The sequence below is a fragment of the Mytilus trossulus genome, chromosome 2 (assembly GCF_036588685.1).
Source record: "Mytilus trossulus isolate FHL-02 chromosome 2, PNRI_Mtr1.1.1.hap1, whole genome shotgun sequence".
In the NCBI taxonomy this organism is placed as follows: Eukaryota; Metazoa; Mollusca; class Bivalvia; order Mytilida; family Mytilidae; genus Mytilus; species Mytilus trossulus.
The window spans coordinates 55,737,865-55,756,076 of record NC_086374.1 but is presented as its reverse complement, the minus strand read 5'-3'; the positions used below and the strand labels follow the sequence as shown (position 1 = coordinate 55,756,076).

The 18,212-nt window shown below is 36.5% G+C and overlaps 1 protein-coding gene across 1 annotated transcript in view; it reads left to right on the top strand.

Moving 5' to 3' along the window:
* Positions 1-18,212, top strand: part of LOC134707617 (3-oxoacyl-[acyl-carrier-protein] reductase FabG-like) — a 78,984-nt gene that overhangs the window by 5,052 nt on the left and 55,720 nt on the right. Inside the window, exons 3-5 of the mRNA XM_063567561.1 lie at positions 214-306; positions 1,062-1,200; positions 8,946-8,986. Coding sequence (XP_063423631.1) covers positions 214-306; positions 1,062-1,200; positions 8,946-8,986 — 273 coding nt within the window. The remainder of the gene's footprint in view (positions 1-213; positions 307-1,061; positions 1,201-8,945; positions 8,987-18,212) is intronic.

Here is an 18,212-nt window from a genome sequence, read left to right as displayed (position 1 = left end):
TAATTACGTAAAAATAAAGTTTATCTGCTGCACATTCAAAGTATCGTTAAAATTTATCTTTGAAACATAGTGTGTTTTCTCAGCACAATTGAGACTATCTGTTCCATTTTTGAATGATCACAAATGTATATGACTTTTATTTGGATGACTGGATAAATTGCTAAATCGTAATGTGTGTTGGGTTTAGCACGAAGTAATGTATCATCCTTTCAGGTTTTGGTAATTCCGTGTGACGTCACAAATGAGGATAATTTGAAAACCTTAGTGGATGAAACCGTAAAACAATTTGGAAGAATCGATGTGTTGGTATGTTTTATCTTAATCTTGGATAGAAAACTAAAAGGACAGCTCCCCAGTATAGTAAAACATAACAGTTATGTTTGTCAAAAATCCATCGATAGGGTTAAACATTATCGAGTCGAACAACACTATGTTTGTGAATAGTATCGCAAAATTTAAATCATTTACAAAAGAAAACCAACTAAGAACCACCAAAAATATTAAAATCTTGGTAGATAAATAAAGGCAATATAGTCGTTAATCGATTGAGAGAAAACAAATCCAGGATACAAACCAAAACCGAGAGAAACGCACCAATTAAAAGGAAAACACAGAAACAAAAGGAACACCGAAGTGCAACAAAAACAAACGCAAATGCATATAGAAACGAACAATTTGAAAACAACTGCCATATTCCTGACTTGGTACAGGACATTTAAAAAAGTAAACTGTAGGTTGAACCTGGTTTAATGGCATGTCAAACCTCCCGCTTTATGACAATGTTTAAACATATCGCTAAAACAGAAATACAACACAAACACACACAAGAACATTCATAACAGAGAAACGTACAAACAAATAGCATTGACCTCTTTAAAGAAATAATATGTTTTTAAAAATGCTTCATACCAGTTGCAGTGCCCGTAGGCATTCTTCATTTGGGAAAATAAAAATGAAAAAGGTTCAGATAAAAATTGATTTGATAGAACACTGCAACCATGACAACACATCTACAGCTGCCAGACAACAAACTGTCTTCTGTTTTCTATTTTTTCTCTCAGATAAATAACGCAGGTAAAGGAACCCTGGGTAATGTGATGGCAACACCTGAAGCTACTCTAGACGATATAATGAATGTCAACTTTAAATCTATTTATAATTTGTCAAGACTGTGTGTTCCTCATCTTACTAAAACTCAGGGTAAGTACAACAAATGAAACATATCTTGGATTGATTGATTTGTCATTCCTTAAACACACTGATCAGCACAACAAAAAATATATATTGCGACGAAACTTTTCACCACCTGATATTTTCAAGTGATAGCATCCTCTCAGAGACCAAAACGTTTATATTTCAAAGATTCAGCCATTAAATCTTCGTTCAGGAAGTACAGTTAACATTTATCAGCACAAACATATACCATAATTTGTTCCTTTTGCCTTAAAAAATAAACATAATTATCATATAAAATTGAGAATGGAAATGGGGAATGTGTCAAAGAGATGCAACCAAAGAAAATAAACAAAATGACAATAATACATAAATAACAACAGACTACTAGCAGTTAACTGACATGCCAGCTCCAGACTTCAATTAAACTGACTGAAAGATTATGATTTCATCATATGAACATCAGGCACATTCCTTCCCGTTAGGGGTTTAGTATCATACCATCATAACATATATGAGAAGAACATAACCCGTGTCATGCCAACAACTGTTTTTAGAATAAATGTCTTTAGTTCCGACGCAAAGACCTTATCAGTGAATCAATATTAACGCCAAAATATGCAATCTTTAATGACTTGACAACAGTATCGTAATTATATCCCTTCTTAATCAGTCTATTTAAAGGTTTTGTAAGTTTCTGAGGTGAATACTGACACCTTTGTGCTTTATAAAGAATATTTCCATAAAAAATTGGATGTGAAATACCTGAACGTATAAAAAGTCTGCATGTTGAGCTATATTTACGAATGATGTTTTTATACCGATGATAAAATTTAGTAAAAGTTTTGACTAGTTTGTGATATCGAAAACCCTGGTGTTATAATTTTTCAGTAATACATAAATTTCTCTCGTTAAAATCTAAAACATTGTTACAAACACGAGCGAATCGTACAAGTTGAGATATATAAACACCGTAAGATGGCGACAAGGGAACGTCACCATCTAAAAACGGATAATTAACGATAGGAAATGAAAAATCATCCCTTTTATCATAAATTTTAGTATTCAGCTTTCCGTTAGTGATATAGATATCAAGATCGAGGAAAGGGCAGTGGTCATTATTAGTATTAGCTTTATTTAAAGTAAGTTATGCAGGATAAATTTCATTAATATACATACTGAAGTCGTCATTATTGAGAGCCAAAATATCATCCAAATATCTAAAAGTATTATTAAATTTGTTTATCAGATGTTGTTTTGATGGGTCTTTGCTTATTTTTGTCATAAATTGTAACTCATAACAATACAAAAAGAGGTCCGCAATAAGTGGTGCACAGTTAGTCCCCATTGGAATTCCGATAATCTGACGATATACGGAATCCCCAAAGCGAACAAAAATGTTATCTAGTAAAAATTCAAGGGCATATATATAGTATCAAAGCATGTCCAATTAACATAGTTTTTTTGTTTATTGCTACTAAAAAATGACCTAAAAGAGTTTGAACATATATATTCACATTCTGATTTTTTGAATGCCCATTTAATTAGGTGTGTGAATTTGTTCTTAATGAGAATGTGAGGCAATGTGGTATACAGGGTAGAAAAATCAAAACTTTGAACAGATTCAAAATCACCAATATGAGCATGCAATTTATCAAGTACTTCCAACGAGTTCTTGACACTCCAAAAGTAATTTATTCCACTATTTTCGAAGGCCTTATTTGAACAATTTACTATAAGGTTTTTAATTATACCAAGTGTGCTGGTAAGTAGAATAGACAATTTAGTAGTTGAACAATGGCTTGAAGACGAAATAAATCTATATTTGTAAGGGGTTTTGTGTAGCTTTGGAAGCCAATACATAGTTGGGACTTTCATTGTATTTGGCTCTGCTTGTAAAGCGGTGGCTAAAAGTTTATGTTTGTTACAGATTTCGTTTTCTGAAAATGAAGTCAGTTGGAATGTTGGTGAATTGGTGATTTCCTTTTTTAAAATGTTGAATACGTATATCAACTATCTTCATTACTGAATCAAAAAAAGAGTCCAAAGATTTTTTGTCAGCTTTTTCCCGTTTTATCCATTTCATACAGTAAGTATGGAGTGAGTCGTGGATGATATTACGACACTTATTCCAATTAATAATTGACGGGGAACGATATTTAGGTCCTTTACCGAGGAATGATTTTAACTCTCGGTCTTGAACGATGTTCAGATCTCCTGTTATAACATGGGAAATGGGTCTATAAATATATTCGGAATTACTGCAATTACATGAAGTAGGTGTATTTTCACTGATATTAACATCTTTACACAATTGACTATAATTAAACACAAATTTCCGGGTAGATTTCTTGTAAATATAACAAATAAGAGGTAGCTCAGTATTGTCAAAATAACCAGGAATTTGTTCTTTAACAGAATGGTCGTTAAATATACCGGCAATATTTACAAAATCAAAGCCTTTATTGACATACTTAATTTTAATCAAATGTTTTTTATGATCTTCAGGGCGATCAATTTTGGGAAATAATTTAGAATAACAATATGCCATAATAATTTGAACAATTTCATACTTCAGACTGCTATATGAAATTGTGTTGCAATCCTCCAAAATTTTATTTAACTTATTAACCGGTAACGAACAGAGTTTTGTTAACAGATAATGTCTGCCGTTGTTTTTTGAAATAGAAATTAGGTCCGAAATATTGGTATGATTGGCCCGAAATTTTCTTTGATTGCGATTTGTTCTACGACCGTGAGAACGGTTTTTACGAACAGTTTTAGAAACTATATCCAAAATGTTAACGGAATTGGTTCTAGAAATATTACCAATTCCCATGATATTATCATTTAGACCGAGAGGGTAAACTGTCTGTAATTTTTTAATCCAATTTAATTCAATTATTTTCCGTGATCGTACAAACTTTGAATGCGATTCACCAGGCTGCTTATTTACTACTTCTAAAGGTTGAACTGCTAAATATTTAAACGGATGGTTATGCTTCTTAAGGTGTTGGTAAATGATACTTTTGAATTTATTTGGTCTTTTAAAACGATACAGATGTTCTTGAGTGCGTTTAGATAAATATCGTCCAGTTTCTCCTACGTACTGAATACCACACCCCGGTTTGTTTCATGTGAGTAAATAAATAATACTGTTTGTTTTTCAAGCTATATCAGTTTCAAAATTTAAAGAAAATGTGCGACCATTAAACGTGGACCTTACCGTATTGTTGGTGGAAAGACGGGGACATGTAAGTCATTTTTTGGCATGACACTTATCGATAGAAGGGTAACCACGATTTATATTGTTAAAAATGTTAACGATGGTAGTATTTTTAGATAACCGATTTTGAAGATTGAGACGTGTAGATACCCTTTGAACAAGTTTAGTTTTTAGTATTTTTCCGTATGTATACAATGTATATTACATGGAACTTCTGACAAGTTCAAGTATATATAAAGTCTGAAACAATTCACAAAGAAACATTTAAAATTATTAGATATAAAAAAAAAAAGATGTGGTATGAAAAGAAATCAATGTAGCTCTCAGATCTATGATTTTTTTTCACATGTTTTCTTACTGTTTCAGTATTTGCTTAATGTTACTGGAAGTTTTTCACAAATAACGGATTACAACTGAGCGTTGCAAAACAATATTTTTTTAATAGTTGTGTTTGCTTTAATTTTGTAATTGCGCCATGTCATAAGCTGAAAACGATTACCACTCCCCTTGATCCGCCATTGCGATGTTACAGTACTTAATGTACACGCAATGTCTAGTATCTTTCGAGCCGCGTCACATGCAGCTTTTATATTTTACATACTTATCTAAATAATGTTTTTATCTACAAAATTCCAATTGTCTTACTGATATATTTCCTCGTAAAGTTCCTTTTACATTTGAGAATCAATAAGTGAAAAAAATAGATACACAATAATGTGTTTTTAAATGAGGGATAGCAAGTCAAAGGGAGATAAATACTTTTCAAATTATAGTAAACAACAAACTTAAGTATTCTTTGACAGTGTGTTTTCTATGCATTTATTTTTGGGTGTATTTGCAAAACTGGGTGTAAGTATGGTGGTGTAAGGCGGGCGGTTTCAACTGGAAAATGAGTATTAGTACCATGTTTGGCGCAACCAACTATGGTTGTCAACTAAGATCCATAAATTTCAAAGAAATTACTTATTGAAGATGTGTAGCTTGCAAATCCTTTTGAAGTTAGGCACCTTTTTTCAAGGCATTTTAAACAAATTTCCCCATTTTTCTGTAAATTTTTCAATTTATAATATATTGTATTAATTAATGTACATCATATAACATACTATATCCCGTTCAATCCAGCCATTTGATTCTGTTATCTACTGTAAACCAACTTATTTTCGCGGATACTTTATTTCGCGTTTAGCCCTTTCTATTCCATTTCATGGCGATTTAATTTCGCGATTCTCAAATTTACTTGATATAGTTCAGTAAGAAATAATCAAAGTTTTACATATTTGCGATATTTTTCTACTCGCCAAGTCGTAAAAATAAATCGCTCGCGAAAATAAGTTGGTTTACAGTATTTTATTTATGCCCGCGTCACACTGTCCCGATTTTTATATACGATGGACATCCGAATGCGAAAATTGTAAGTTCGTACGAAGTTGATCCCGATCTCGTTAAATACCAAAAAGTGACCGAAGCAAGTACGATGAATGACGAAGTCTATGCGATGGTGTCGAAATTATATACGATAGCAAAAAATGGACATACGAAGGTTAATCGAATACGAGTATTTAATCTTCATATCTCAGCCGAATCCTACACGATGGATTACGAAGGCTACTCGATGGATTACGATGATGGCGTGATGGCCACACGATGTCTAAAAGACGTCGTGTACAGCTAACGATGCATTTAAATTATACGAACAGAATTTCGACAACATATCGTTTCTGTACAAGTCTGCCATTCATGGCGGGAAATCGATCTTTTTGTCTAATTCTTATAAAACTTAGTTTATTATCCCCTCGCCTACTACATGTAAGTTGCGTGTAGATAAGATTGTTATGGACACTCTAGAACCAAAATGCTCAACACTTGGTATGGTGTTACTTGTTAAGAATATCTTTAATGCTATTGACTTTAAAGGCCAAAGGTCAAGGTCACAGTGGCAGTTGTAATACAAGGCAATATCACCCTTGTGGTCACTCTAAAACCAATATGCTTCAAAAGAATTTTAACCACATTTGGTATATTGTTCCTCCATGTAATGATCTGACATTTTTTACGTTCAAGGCTAAAGGTCAAGGTCATGCAGATGGACTTGTTTTTTCTCCTTAAAATAGCATAATACACAGGAAATTGGTTGCTCATTTTTTTACCTGCTGGTTCTAAAGGCAATATTAAAGGTATTTCCAATTACTGAATGTTTTGGTTGATTTCTAAAAAAAATAGTGTATGTATCAAATATGCATATTAAATTTACCAGTTTCTGCATGTGTCATATACAAATATAGTGTCCATATTTGTCCCCAATATGTTACATACGAGGGGATGCCACGTTCGGCATTGCCTTGTTTGAACTGTAAAATGTGTGCACTAGTCTGAATAATCAGCCATAATTATGCCCATGTTTACTGATCTATCTTAAAAGTAAGGTAATGGGTAAGTTGATCCCTTTTTTTTTCTCCAAAAAGAGCTTTTTCCAGGAGAATATCATGATAATATAGACAAAAGGAAGGATGTGGGGAAAGCAACAAATGCTGCAAAATATGACATATAGAAAACAAAATGGTTATGGAGTAAACACTCGTGTGACAACAACTCAGACGATACATAAAAGATCTGAATAATGAAGAAAAAGTTGGTTTCCCTATTTACGTGTACCTGCAGTGTTGGTGTACGAGGCGCGTTTATGATTTTCATTATTTTACTTGATATGAAAAATTGACAAAAAATAATATTTTACTTGTAAAAGTAAATCCTGAGCCTGCAATAGCTGCTTCTCCATTTGAATTGATAGAAACAACGCTGTCGCCTTTCTTGTTCTCATAGATTTATATGATATGAGCTCCATGTTTTGTGAACGTCTTTCTTAACTGTCGTATTAGACTGACCAGTGCAAATCTCGCATGGCACTTTAAATGTATTTTAGCGCAAAAATTAACTTACATTTAGCTGGATTTATTGCCATCGTAGTTCCATCTTGTCGCTTTCGTACTTTTATTCGATGGCAACACGACGGGATTACGAGGTCTTCACGAAGTCGTGTTGCCATAGTTAAACCTTCGGATTGCTTCGTGATTCATTCGTGTAGACATCGTAATGTAAAACCTGCCTGATGGAAACGATGGAAACACGAATGCAATACGAGGTTCAAAGATGCATTCCCGGTGACATAATGATGGTGAGGATGTTGATACGAACTCAATACGAACCCTCAACATCGGTCGCACCTTCGGGGATTTTTTAACATGTTAAAAAATTTAGAACCCTTCCCGAAGTTGTCCGCGAAGGCTAGCAAAAGTGGTCGATGGTTCAACGATGGTTAAAGATGGCACTATGAATAGCCCGATCTGGATACGATCAGTCCCGATTTTGGAAATTTCCATAATCTTGTTGCCATCGGCGTAAAAATCGGGACAGTGTGACGCGGGCATTAGTGTTAACGTTTTGAATCTTGTCATATACATACTTATCAAGCATTAAATTAATATGTGAAACATGACAAATTTTAACAATAAATACTTGTTATTTAGATAGTACTTTTTTGAGCTACTCTAAAATTGCAAAATGGCGTAAATGTTTCGAAGATTTCTTTTTGTTCCTTAGGACCATGACTCTTTTAATATTTTCCACCGACCACTAAAACTAAAACAAACGTGCCATGTTAAATTCCGTTAAACTTTGATCAATTAAAAATCTAAACGGCATACAACAAACGAACATTGAAAATGGACCTATTAATCCGACTTCATAAATTAAATGCCAGAGATTTCCCGGTATTCATTACACCATAGGCGTCAAATTATTTGCAACATTATAAACTTGCGTCCATATCACAATTAACTATTAGTCAAATATCTCTATGGACGAACGGGGTTTTAATGCTCCCACAACTGAAAGTTGAGGGCATACTGTTTTACCCCTGTCCTATCGTCCTTCCGTCCGTCTGCCTCTCCCATTATGGGTATATATGGGTATGTAGACTAAGTTATTCCGCATAACTTCTCCTACAGTTTGAATCCTAGGAAGTTTTCACTTTGCTGTCTTTTTGTACATATCTTGAAGGTGTGCATGTGGTCAAGGTTTTAATTTTTATTATGTTTTGCTCTTTTGGGAGATTGTTGAACTTGGTCATTTTTCGAGTATGCTCTGCTCCTCTTACAGTTTGAATTCTAGGAAATTTTCACTTTGATGTCTGTTTGTACATGATATATTGCAGGTTGTAGTAAATGTGGTCAGCGTTAGGATTTTTATTAATATTTGCTCTTTTGGGACATAGTTGAAGTATTTATTTGTATAAGAGGTAGTCCTACAGTGATCCATAAACCTATGCGCTCCCATGCTCAACATTGTGTTTTCTAAAATAAATCTTTGCATCTGCAGGGGCATCAATTATGTCTCCAAGACACAAGACTATCTCAAAGAAAGTCTCACACTGGCTTTGTTATAATACAGTTACTTCAGAGTGGAGTGCGGGGGCATCCCTTTGTCTAGTTTTTTGTATACATCATATCATTTGAAGTTTTTGTAATTTATTTTATATAACGATTTTCAGGGTCCATCGTGAATGTTTCGAGTATAGCGAGACAACGTGCAGTAAGTACATATATCAAGTTTGCCCAAGAAACACAAAAAACGAACAGAAGACAAACTAAATTATATAAAACACAACGTAGAAATCTTAAGACTGAGCAGCATAAACATATCCAAAAATGTTCGGACCAAAGTGCCTGTACCACGTCATGAATATGACAGTTGTTGTCTATTCTTTTGATGTGTTTTATTATTTGATTTTTACATTTGATTAGGGACTTCCGTTGTGAATTTTCCTCGGAGTTCAGTATTTTTGTGATTTTACTTTTTTCAGGTGCTTATAGCATTTACATGTAAAATATTATATATGTCACGACAAGACATATAATAAAACATATATATTAAGTCTGGTGGACGACTCACAAACATGTCGGGTACCTCAGAGAGAGGATACAACTCACAGCAGACGAATCAATTCTATTCATAAAAACAATCCATTTAGAACGTTATATGCCTTTTCTTGCTTTATTTTGTTGCCGGACTGCTGTTTAATTAAATGTGTTTCATTCATTTTACTTCCAGTACTATGGTTCATAAGGGAACAGAACATTTGATTTAAATATATATATATACAAATTTACAGATCTAACATTGTTGGGTTGATGTTTAGACGAGTTGTATATACATTATGTACACAGCCATGTATCACCATCATTGATGGCGATCCGATGGATACATCTGTTGTAGGGTTGTCACTGACTCAGACGTACTTATGAATATAATTATTTTCTGTGACTGTATCTTACATTAATTTGTAGGATCCTTTACTATAGATAATTTAGCTGATCTGTAACAATAACATCTTCATGCCTTATATATCATGTACTGTAGTACGCCGCTAGATTAAAACTGACGTGGAAAGGTAACATATGGCCACCGAAAGCTCTTTTTTTGAGAGCCCAGGTGGTCATGTGGTCTAGCGGGACGGCTGCAGTGCAGGCGATTTGGTGTCACGATATCACAGTAGCATGGGTTCGAATCCCGGCGAGGGAAGAACCAAAAATTTGCGAAAGCAAATTTACAGATCTAACATTGTTGGGTTGATGTTTAGACGAGTTGTATATATATATATATATATATATATTTATATAACGTCTGAATAATAGTCAACGATTTTTCCCACGAGGGCGCTGGATCGTTACAAGTAACGATACATGTACACAATAAAATAAATTATATAAACGCCTAAAAAGTGTACATAACAACACCAATAACATAAAAAGGAACTATAAATGTAGTTATTATAAATATTTCGGATAACAGATATCCTTCATCAGTATATATGATTGTGATGTTGAGTGAATCAATTATCAGTCCACTTAGATTAAGCTGTTACAATCTTGAAGTTTATACAATATAAAAGGTCAAACCGGACATCAGGTAAGACGCTTGCACAGTTCTTAAAATTTGTTAAACACGACATAGGTTATATGACTAATTACACCAGAGAATTCAAATATATGCTTTAAATAAAATTAAAAAAAAATAATGTGCGATATGAACTAGCACAACTCCAAAGCTTTAACGGTATCGATAATTATGATGTTACATATATATATATATATTATAAAAAAAAAGATGCCGTATTATTGCCAACGACACAACAACAACAGCTACAACATATATTTTATTTGCCAATCATGGCACCCAAAATGAGCGGAATAATCACAACTCTTCACAACAGTCAACAGATCAGATGACCAGAAATTAACAAATATAGGTCACTATACGGCCATCAATAATGAGCAAAGCCATATCGCATAGTCAGCTAAAAAAGGCATCAAAATGACAAATGTCAAGGAATTCAAACAAGAAAACTAACGTTCTTATTCATGTACAAAAATGAACGAACAATGAATATGTAACACATCAAAAAACAACAACCACTGAATTACAGGCTCCTGACTTCGGACAGGAACATATATACAGAATGTGGTGAGGTTTAACATGCTAGGGTCTTCCCCCTAAACCTGGAACAGAGTTGTAACAGTACTACATAACAACAAACTATAAAAATCAGTTGAAAAAGGCTTATTTAACTTTAAATAACAGATGAATGCAAATAGAAATACATCTCAGTAACAAAAACATAATGGACGTTACCGTTACTCAACAAAAAAAGTCACTAAATACAGATCTGAGAGTACTTGTAGTTACTGACAGCTAGTTCAAAGCCACTAACAACTAATAACAAAAATCATGCATCTAACTTCAAAGACTTGGTTCATAGTTTTTTTTATACTTCTGTTGATTATATTTAATCTTAGTTTTTTCCTTCTGTTAAAGAGAGATTAAATAACAGACGCAATGTTCAACAAATTTGTTTAAAGATGGCAAATTTGTGTTACATTCGTTTAATTTATAATAATACACACAAACTAAAGAGACAAAAAGACAAAGTTTGCCTCCAACGACAAGCAAGAATAAACCAAGAAACAGAAAACAGAAAATTTTCCAATGTCCTATTTGGCTGGCTTTCATATTATTCCCATTGTTGTTATAAAGTAGACAGAAGCAATGAAGAATCGATAATAGTGTGGTGCTTGAATATGAAGAAAAGAGAATAACAGGCAAAATTAATAATAAAAAGTGAAAAATGATATATAGAATATTACAGAAACCAGGCTCAAGCTAGCAGCCACTCGCTAGCAGCCACTTCGCTAGCAGCCAGTTTTCAGATATGTCTATAAACCCAAAAGTTACATAAGATTTAAACGTACTTTAAATGTTTTTATTAAACATATAATCACAAAATAATCTGTTTTTATATATGAGTGAGCAGCCGAACACACTATTTAATGGTTTTTTTTCTTCAAATTAATATGTAATTTCCTGTTCATTACTTTATTCGCTTTATATATACCAAACAGCGTAAGTGCGCGCAATTTTAAATAGTGTATGAAGAATAATAAATAGCTATGCACTTATTTAAATGCTGGCAAAATTGTTGCAACATGACATCGACTTTTCCATAAGAAATCCATTTTGTGATATTGTAAAAAATAGCTTTCCATAGTCTCGGCATCCTGTCAAGTAGTTCCAAAAAAGTATCAATAGTTTTGCATTACAAGAATAGAAAATTGCACTCGTGCTTTGCTATTTTTTTTGTCAAACAAATATGTTTTGACAAAAGATTCTACTTCTGAACAAGCGGAATGCGCTCACATTTGATTATACGAAAGGTTTATTTGTTGTACTTAATGTATGGTGTGCACGGAAAATATAAATTAGCAATTTATAAAAGAAACCTGCATTTGGAGCTATGGTGAAATTTTCAACCTGGGCCATTTGGCCCATTGGACATTTGACCATTACCTATTATTTGCACCTAGTGGGTAAAAAAGTATTGCCGTAGGGAATTTTTGACAGACTTTTGAAAATTTGGGGTAGGCATGTTTGACCCTTAAGACCCAAGTTCGGACCTATGGTGAAGACAAACTATGAGTTGTCCCACCTGGAACTTTTGGCCCATTGGACCCTAGCCCATTACCTACCATTTCCACCTAGTGGCTAAAAAAGTATTGCCGTAGGGAACTTTTTACACTCTTTTAAAAATTGAGATAAGGCATTTTTTTTAAATCTAACTTTGGACCCATGGTGAGGACAAACAATGAGTTGTCCCACCTGGACCTTTTGACCCAGTGGCTCTTTGACCATTACCTATCATTTGCATCTAGTGGGTAAAAAAGTATTGCCGTAGGGAATTTTTGACAGACTTTTGAAAATTTGGGGTAGGCATGTTTGACCCTTAAGACCCAAGTTCGGACCTATGGTGAAGACAAACTATGAGTTGTCCCACCTGGAACTTTTGGCCCATTGGACCCTAGCCCATTACCTACCATTTCCACCTAGTGGCTAAAAAAGTATTGCCGTAGGGAACTTTTTACACCCTTTTAAAAATTGAGATAAGGCATTTTTTTAAAATCTAACTTTGGACCCATGGTGAGGACAAACAATGAGTTGTCCCACCTGGACCTTTTGACCCAGTGGCTCTTTGACCATTACCTATCATTTGCACCTAGTGGGTAAAAAAAGTATTGCCGTAGGGAATTTTTGACAGACTTTTGAAAATTTGGGGTAGGCATGTTTGACCCTTAAGACCCAAGTTCGGACCTATGGTGAAGACAAACTATGAGTTGTCCCACCTGGAACTTTTGGCCCATTGGACCCTAGCCCATTACCTACCATTTCCACCTAGTGGCTAAAAAAGTATTGCCGTAGGGAACTTTTTACACCCTTTTAAAAATTGAGATAAGGCATTTTTTTTAAATCTAACTTTGGACCCATGGTGAGGACAAACAATGAGTTGTCCCACCTGGACCTTTTGACCCAGTGGCTCTTCGACCATTACCTATCATTTGCACCTAGTGGGTAAAAAAGTATTGCCGTAGGGAATTTTTGACAGACTTTTGAAAATTTGGGGTAGGCATGTTTGACCCTTAAGACCCATTGTACCTTAGACCATTACTATCAGTTACACCTAGGCATTTGGCCAATTTGACCTTGAATTATTACCTACCAATATGCCTTTGTGAAAGAAAAGAGAAGAAAGCCACATAATAAACACAAAGTATGTCTGATCAGAGAGAGAATAAGGCTCAGGAGGTAGAAATCTTTAGTTGCCGGTACCCAGAATCTAAATCATTCATTTACTAGTATTTATAGGAGCATACGGAGGAGGGGTGTCTTTGAAGGTCCTGGTAGCACCTAATATCAGACTGGCTTCGTCGTTGAATTGCTGACCATGTGCACGCCCCAAGTAAAGTCCATCACCATAGGTGATCCGGGCGTTTGAGGGTTTGAGGTAGAAATTGTTACCACTGGGATTTACGGTGCAAATAAACTCACAATAGATACCAGAATTAAAATATCTTAAAATTTCAAACGCATCCACCAAGTTTCAGGTAAAATCATGATCCCAATACCTTGTTGACGGGTACACCACCCAAAGCAATCAAGTCTCCAATATCGAAGGCAGACAGAATGGTTTTAGATACCATGTGAAATGCCCTCATTGCCAACCCTACGAACATGGGTAGGTATCCACCTACTTTGTGCATGTTTTCTTTATCTGCGTTGTACTCAGCTCCAGATTAATAACACCAGTAACTTTTTGAAGACGTTTGATAATCTTTTGAACCTGCCGAGAGGTGAACCACATCTTGTGTTCGCATTAAAGGTTTGCTTGGGACAAAAAAATGGAGACTTGACAACCTTTCTTGTCAGCCCAGTGTAGTTTATTTACTTGACCTTTCAAACCATTATCGTGATAAGTTATTTATTTATTCCCTTAGAAGATGAAAATGGATAGTGAGGTGTTCGCCGCGGAGTTTGATGGGGTCACCATTGCGATTGATGGTGTTCAGGGTCACTGGTAAGTACACCAGTTTTTTGGGGGGTTCTTCATACCAGGATCGACACCGGGAAAGAAACTGGAGATGGTGGATTACTGCTTTCTATTAACATAGCTCCCATAGATAATACCGCTATTTGCCAGCTGGATGCTGATGATGCTGATGGTACTAAATATGTGTTCCCCTTCTGTATAGCCCTATCGTAGGTGTAAATTTGCCGTTCTAATCCCAAAACGGTGTTGCGGCTATTTGTTAAGTTGAAATCTACTTCGTAGTGCTTGGCGAGAGTTAGTGTTGCTCTTAGGGTTTCCCGATTTGCATCGATAATGATTTTTGCTTTGTGTTTGTTGAGCTGCAGCGAACCTGTGTGAATGTTGGGGATGGAGTATACGTAGTAGGTCTCATGATTTACCAATGACATCTCATAATCCTTTCCAATTTTTAGTGGATTGAAGCGGGTATGAATTTGGCTATAGTTCCCGGATACTTGTACTATGGAAGAGAACCCCTGCTTAAGTTCGGAATTTCTGCAAAATAATGTTGTTCATTTATTTTTAGGCTTTAAACACGACGTTCATCTTGTCTCCGTCAGATTCGAAGTAAAGAACTCTGTCGGAGATTCCAAGTGCAAATGCTTCAGTGTTGGCGGAAACATTGCGATCGAATTCGGCTCGTATCTGGATGTCCACCGTGGATTCTTTCAGCCGCTCAGACTGATGACTTGCAGAGATGACAAACACCGGCTATAATCCTGTGATATCAGAGGTATCGGTGTTGACGCCGCCGTTACTGAGGAGAATGACCATGTTGTAGAGTTTCTTTCTGATGTCTGCAGCCTCCCTGAACACTCTTGCAACCCTATTTTGGATGAAACCGGCATTAAATACGACGGCTGGGTAGCGTTCAGCGTTGACAGTAATATGGATGTTCCGCAATCGACAGTGTCGCACACGGCGGCGTTCTGGGTCTTATCCACACTTTTGTCGGTTTGGATGGCAACGAGTGTATATCTAGGCTTTTGAGTACCACATGTGGCAAATAGGCGCCAGTTTAATTGTGTGTTTTTGGGAACGGCGATAGAATCACACTGCCTCATGTGAAATCTAGTCGATTTTACTTTTACTTTGTATGGTTTTGTACAGCCGCATCTTGTTTATGTCTGATGGGGTGACGTGAAGAACGAACCAAGAGATCTGACTCAGAATATTTTTTGCCCCATCGTTGACTGTGGCGGCTCAGTGCATGGCATCGGCGTCTGAATCACGCGCAGTAGTGACAATGCATGCTTTAATACGTATACGACCTTGTCGTAGTCGTCTGAAAAGCCGAAAATATGTCTCAGGGGTATGGCTCCTTTGTTGGCAGGTTTGGGTAAAATTTTACCATGACGTGATGCGAACCCTGTGTTTTCGGTCTCAGCTTCGGTAGATGAATCCTTGCAGCACAGCTAGTTGAGACCTTGAGATTTGGAGAAATTAATATGTTCGATTAGCTGACCTGAGAGAAGAGAAACATGATTCCATTGTGAAAGAGAGACACTAGATCTGCAATAGCATAAGCACTACTGTCGTTCTTTTGCAGTTGCCCCTCTACCAAAAGATCACTTTCAGCGGGATGGAGTCTTGTGTTTCGATATTGATTAGGATATCACCTTTATTATTCAGGTTGGCACCAGTTTGAGGTTCGTATTCGTGAACCTGATAAATCCCTGGAGACTTTCATCGAAAGTCAATCCTTCGCTGATTGTAAGGATGTCAGACATAATGTATGTATTTTTAGCGTTGACGAAGTGGTAGATGGTTTATACCACTTTACCAACCACATGGTCGACGGCTTAGGAGGCCCCTTTTTCAACACCTTTCAAGGCTACTGAATCAAACAGTCCTCTACCACCGTAGTCGCACTTTCGTGCGTAAACTTTATTTTATTTGCAAAATTTATTTATAGGATGCTACGATGAAGCGCCTTATATTCCTCAATGCTCACATGTCTACCCTTTTTAATAACATCAATAATCGACACAATTTCGTTGCGCACACCATTATTTCCTGCTCGGTAAGATGCAGCACACAGTTCCAAGCGATCGAAAAGCTGCTTGGAGATGGCAGGAAGAAACACTTATCCCTCTTGTAGATGTGGGATACGATTTCCTTCCTTGTAACTCTTGTTCGACTTTGCGGTTTTCAAGAGGGTGGAATAGCCTTGATACATGGCACCGGAACTTTTCAGGATCTCTGCAGTCGTCAAGGTCGTCAGCGTCGAACGAATCTGGTTTCTTTTTCACCATGAGTTCCCAGAGGCCAAGGGTTCCTTTGTACCTCACACCATTCACGAAAATATCATCGCCGTCAAAAGTAACTGATAAACTTCGGATGAAGAAAACATCGTTTTCAGACCGCAATCCAAGGTTGTGGTCGGCGAAAGGAGTCATACTGAGCTGCAAATACTGCTGTGCTCGAGGTCCGAGGACGGTGTCTGTAGGTGGTGCAATGGATAGAGGGTCGGCAAACTCTTGCGTTGGAGAAAGGAGGGCTGGCACAACTGGAGGTAAATCTTCAATTGTTTGTATCGGTGATTGCACTGATGACCGACAATAGTCTTGGCGGGCATTTGGGTTGTTGTGGGCGTTGTGATCTTCCATTATGTTTATAGCCAATTCAACAGACTTTCATCCATATCGGGACATAAAAATAATGAAACACAATCCAACCACACTTGTAACACAGTCTTCATACCTTGCCCGGGGCCGACTCAAATTTACATTTCCAGGGCCATTCGTATTTCTTAGGCTGGGGATCAAACTCTAGCTCCAGTTCCTTCTCAATATCTGACAATAGGAATTCTGAATCTTTGTACTTCGAGGAGTTATCTTTGTAGCAATTCATTATTGATACTTTACCTATAAAACTCATCAAATTACATCGATATTTTCCATTGCTTTTAATATCGATGGTTACAAATCCATAGGTTCTTGACCAGCAATGTTTACACTGAATGCTAAACTATTCCTTGGGGAGATTGTTGCAGTGATCTTGTCGGATCTGTTCGAAATTCTTAGCATCATGCTAGAAGAAGCATAGGACATTGGCATTCTCCCGGATAGACTGGCGGGGCAGTTGAAGTAGTTCTGTCACAATTAAAAACAATCAATGTTGTGGCGACCACTCACGTAGTTGTCTTCCTTTGCTAAGCATAAAGTCGTCGAACACAATGAGGTTTTGTCGAATTTCCGGGGCTTAGTTCATCGCTCCTTTGCTCGAAGAAAAAGTTTCGATATCACTCGGGTGTCGTGGTGGTGGTAAGGCGTTGACCACATCGATCAACGAGTAGGGTGACTTGCCTATGCACTGTACGAGGTTAAGGATATCTTCCTTAGTGAAGCCTGTTCCCAGCGCTTGCTGTAACAGCCGGTAGATGGGCTGGTGAAGTGATTTCCCGAAGACGTACAATTGATCGTACTCGAGTCATTCATCGCACAGGATTATGTTGTTCAACAGCGTTGTCTTACCACAGTCCGATTTCCCAATGATAAACCTTCTGATTGCGACAGGAGGTAGCGATTGCTCCTGTTGGGGGCGTTGGCACTGTAGGAAATGTCTTCGAAACTTTTGCTTGAAATGTCATTGGAAGACGGACATAGTTAACCCCAGCGAGGTAATGACCAGGAACGGGCGACGGAGAAAAGTTGGAAATTGTAAGGTATGGGGTGCCATGAAGTCTCAGTTTGTTGCTGCAACTGGTGCAGGATTCATGGACAAACTACTAATAATCACCCGATCACCCATGGAAATGCATCCACCAGGACACAACTTTACCGGGCCAGATATAAAACTTAGCAAGCGCCTGCACCCAGAAAAGCTTGGTCAAACCACATT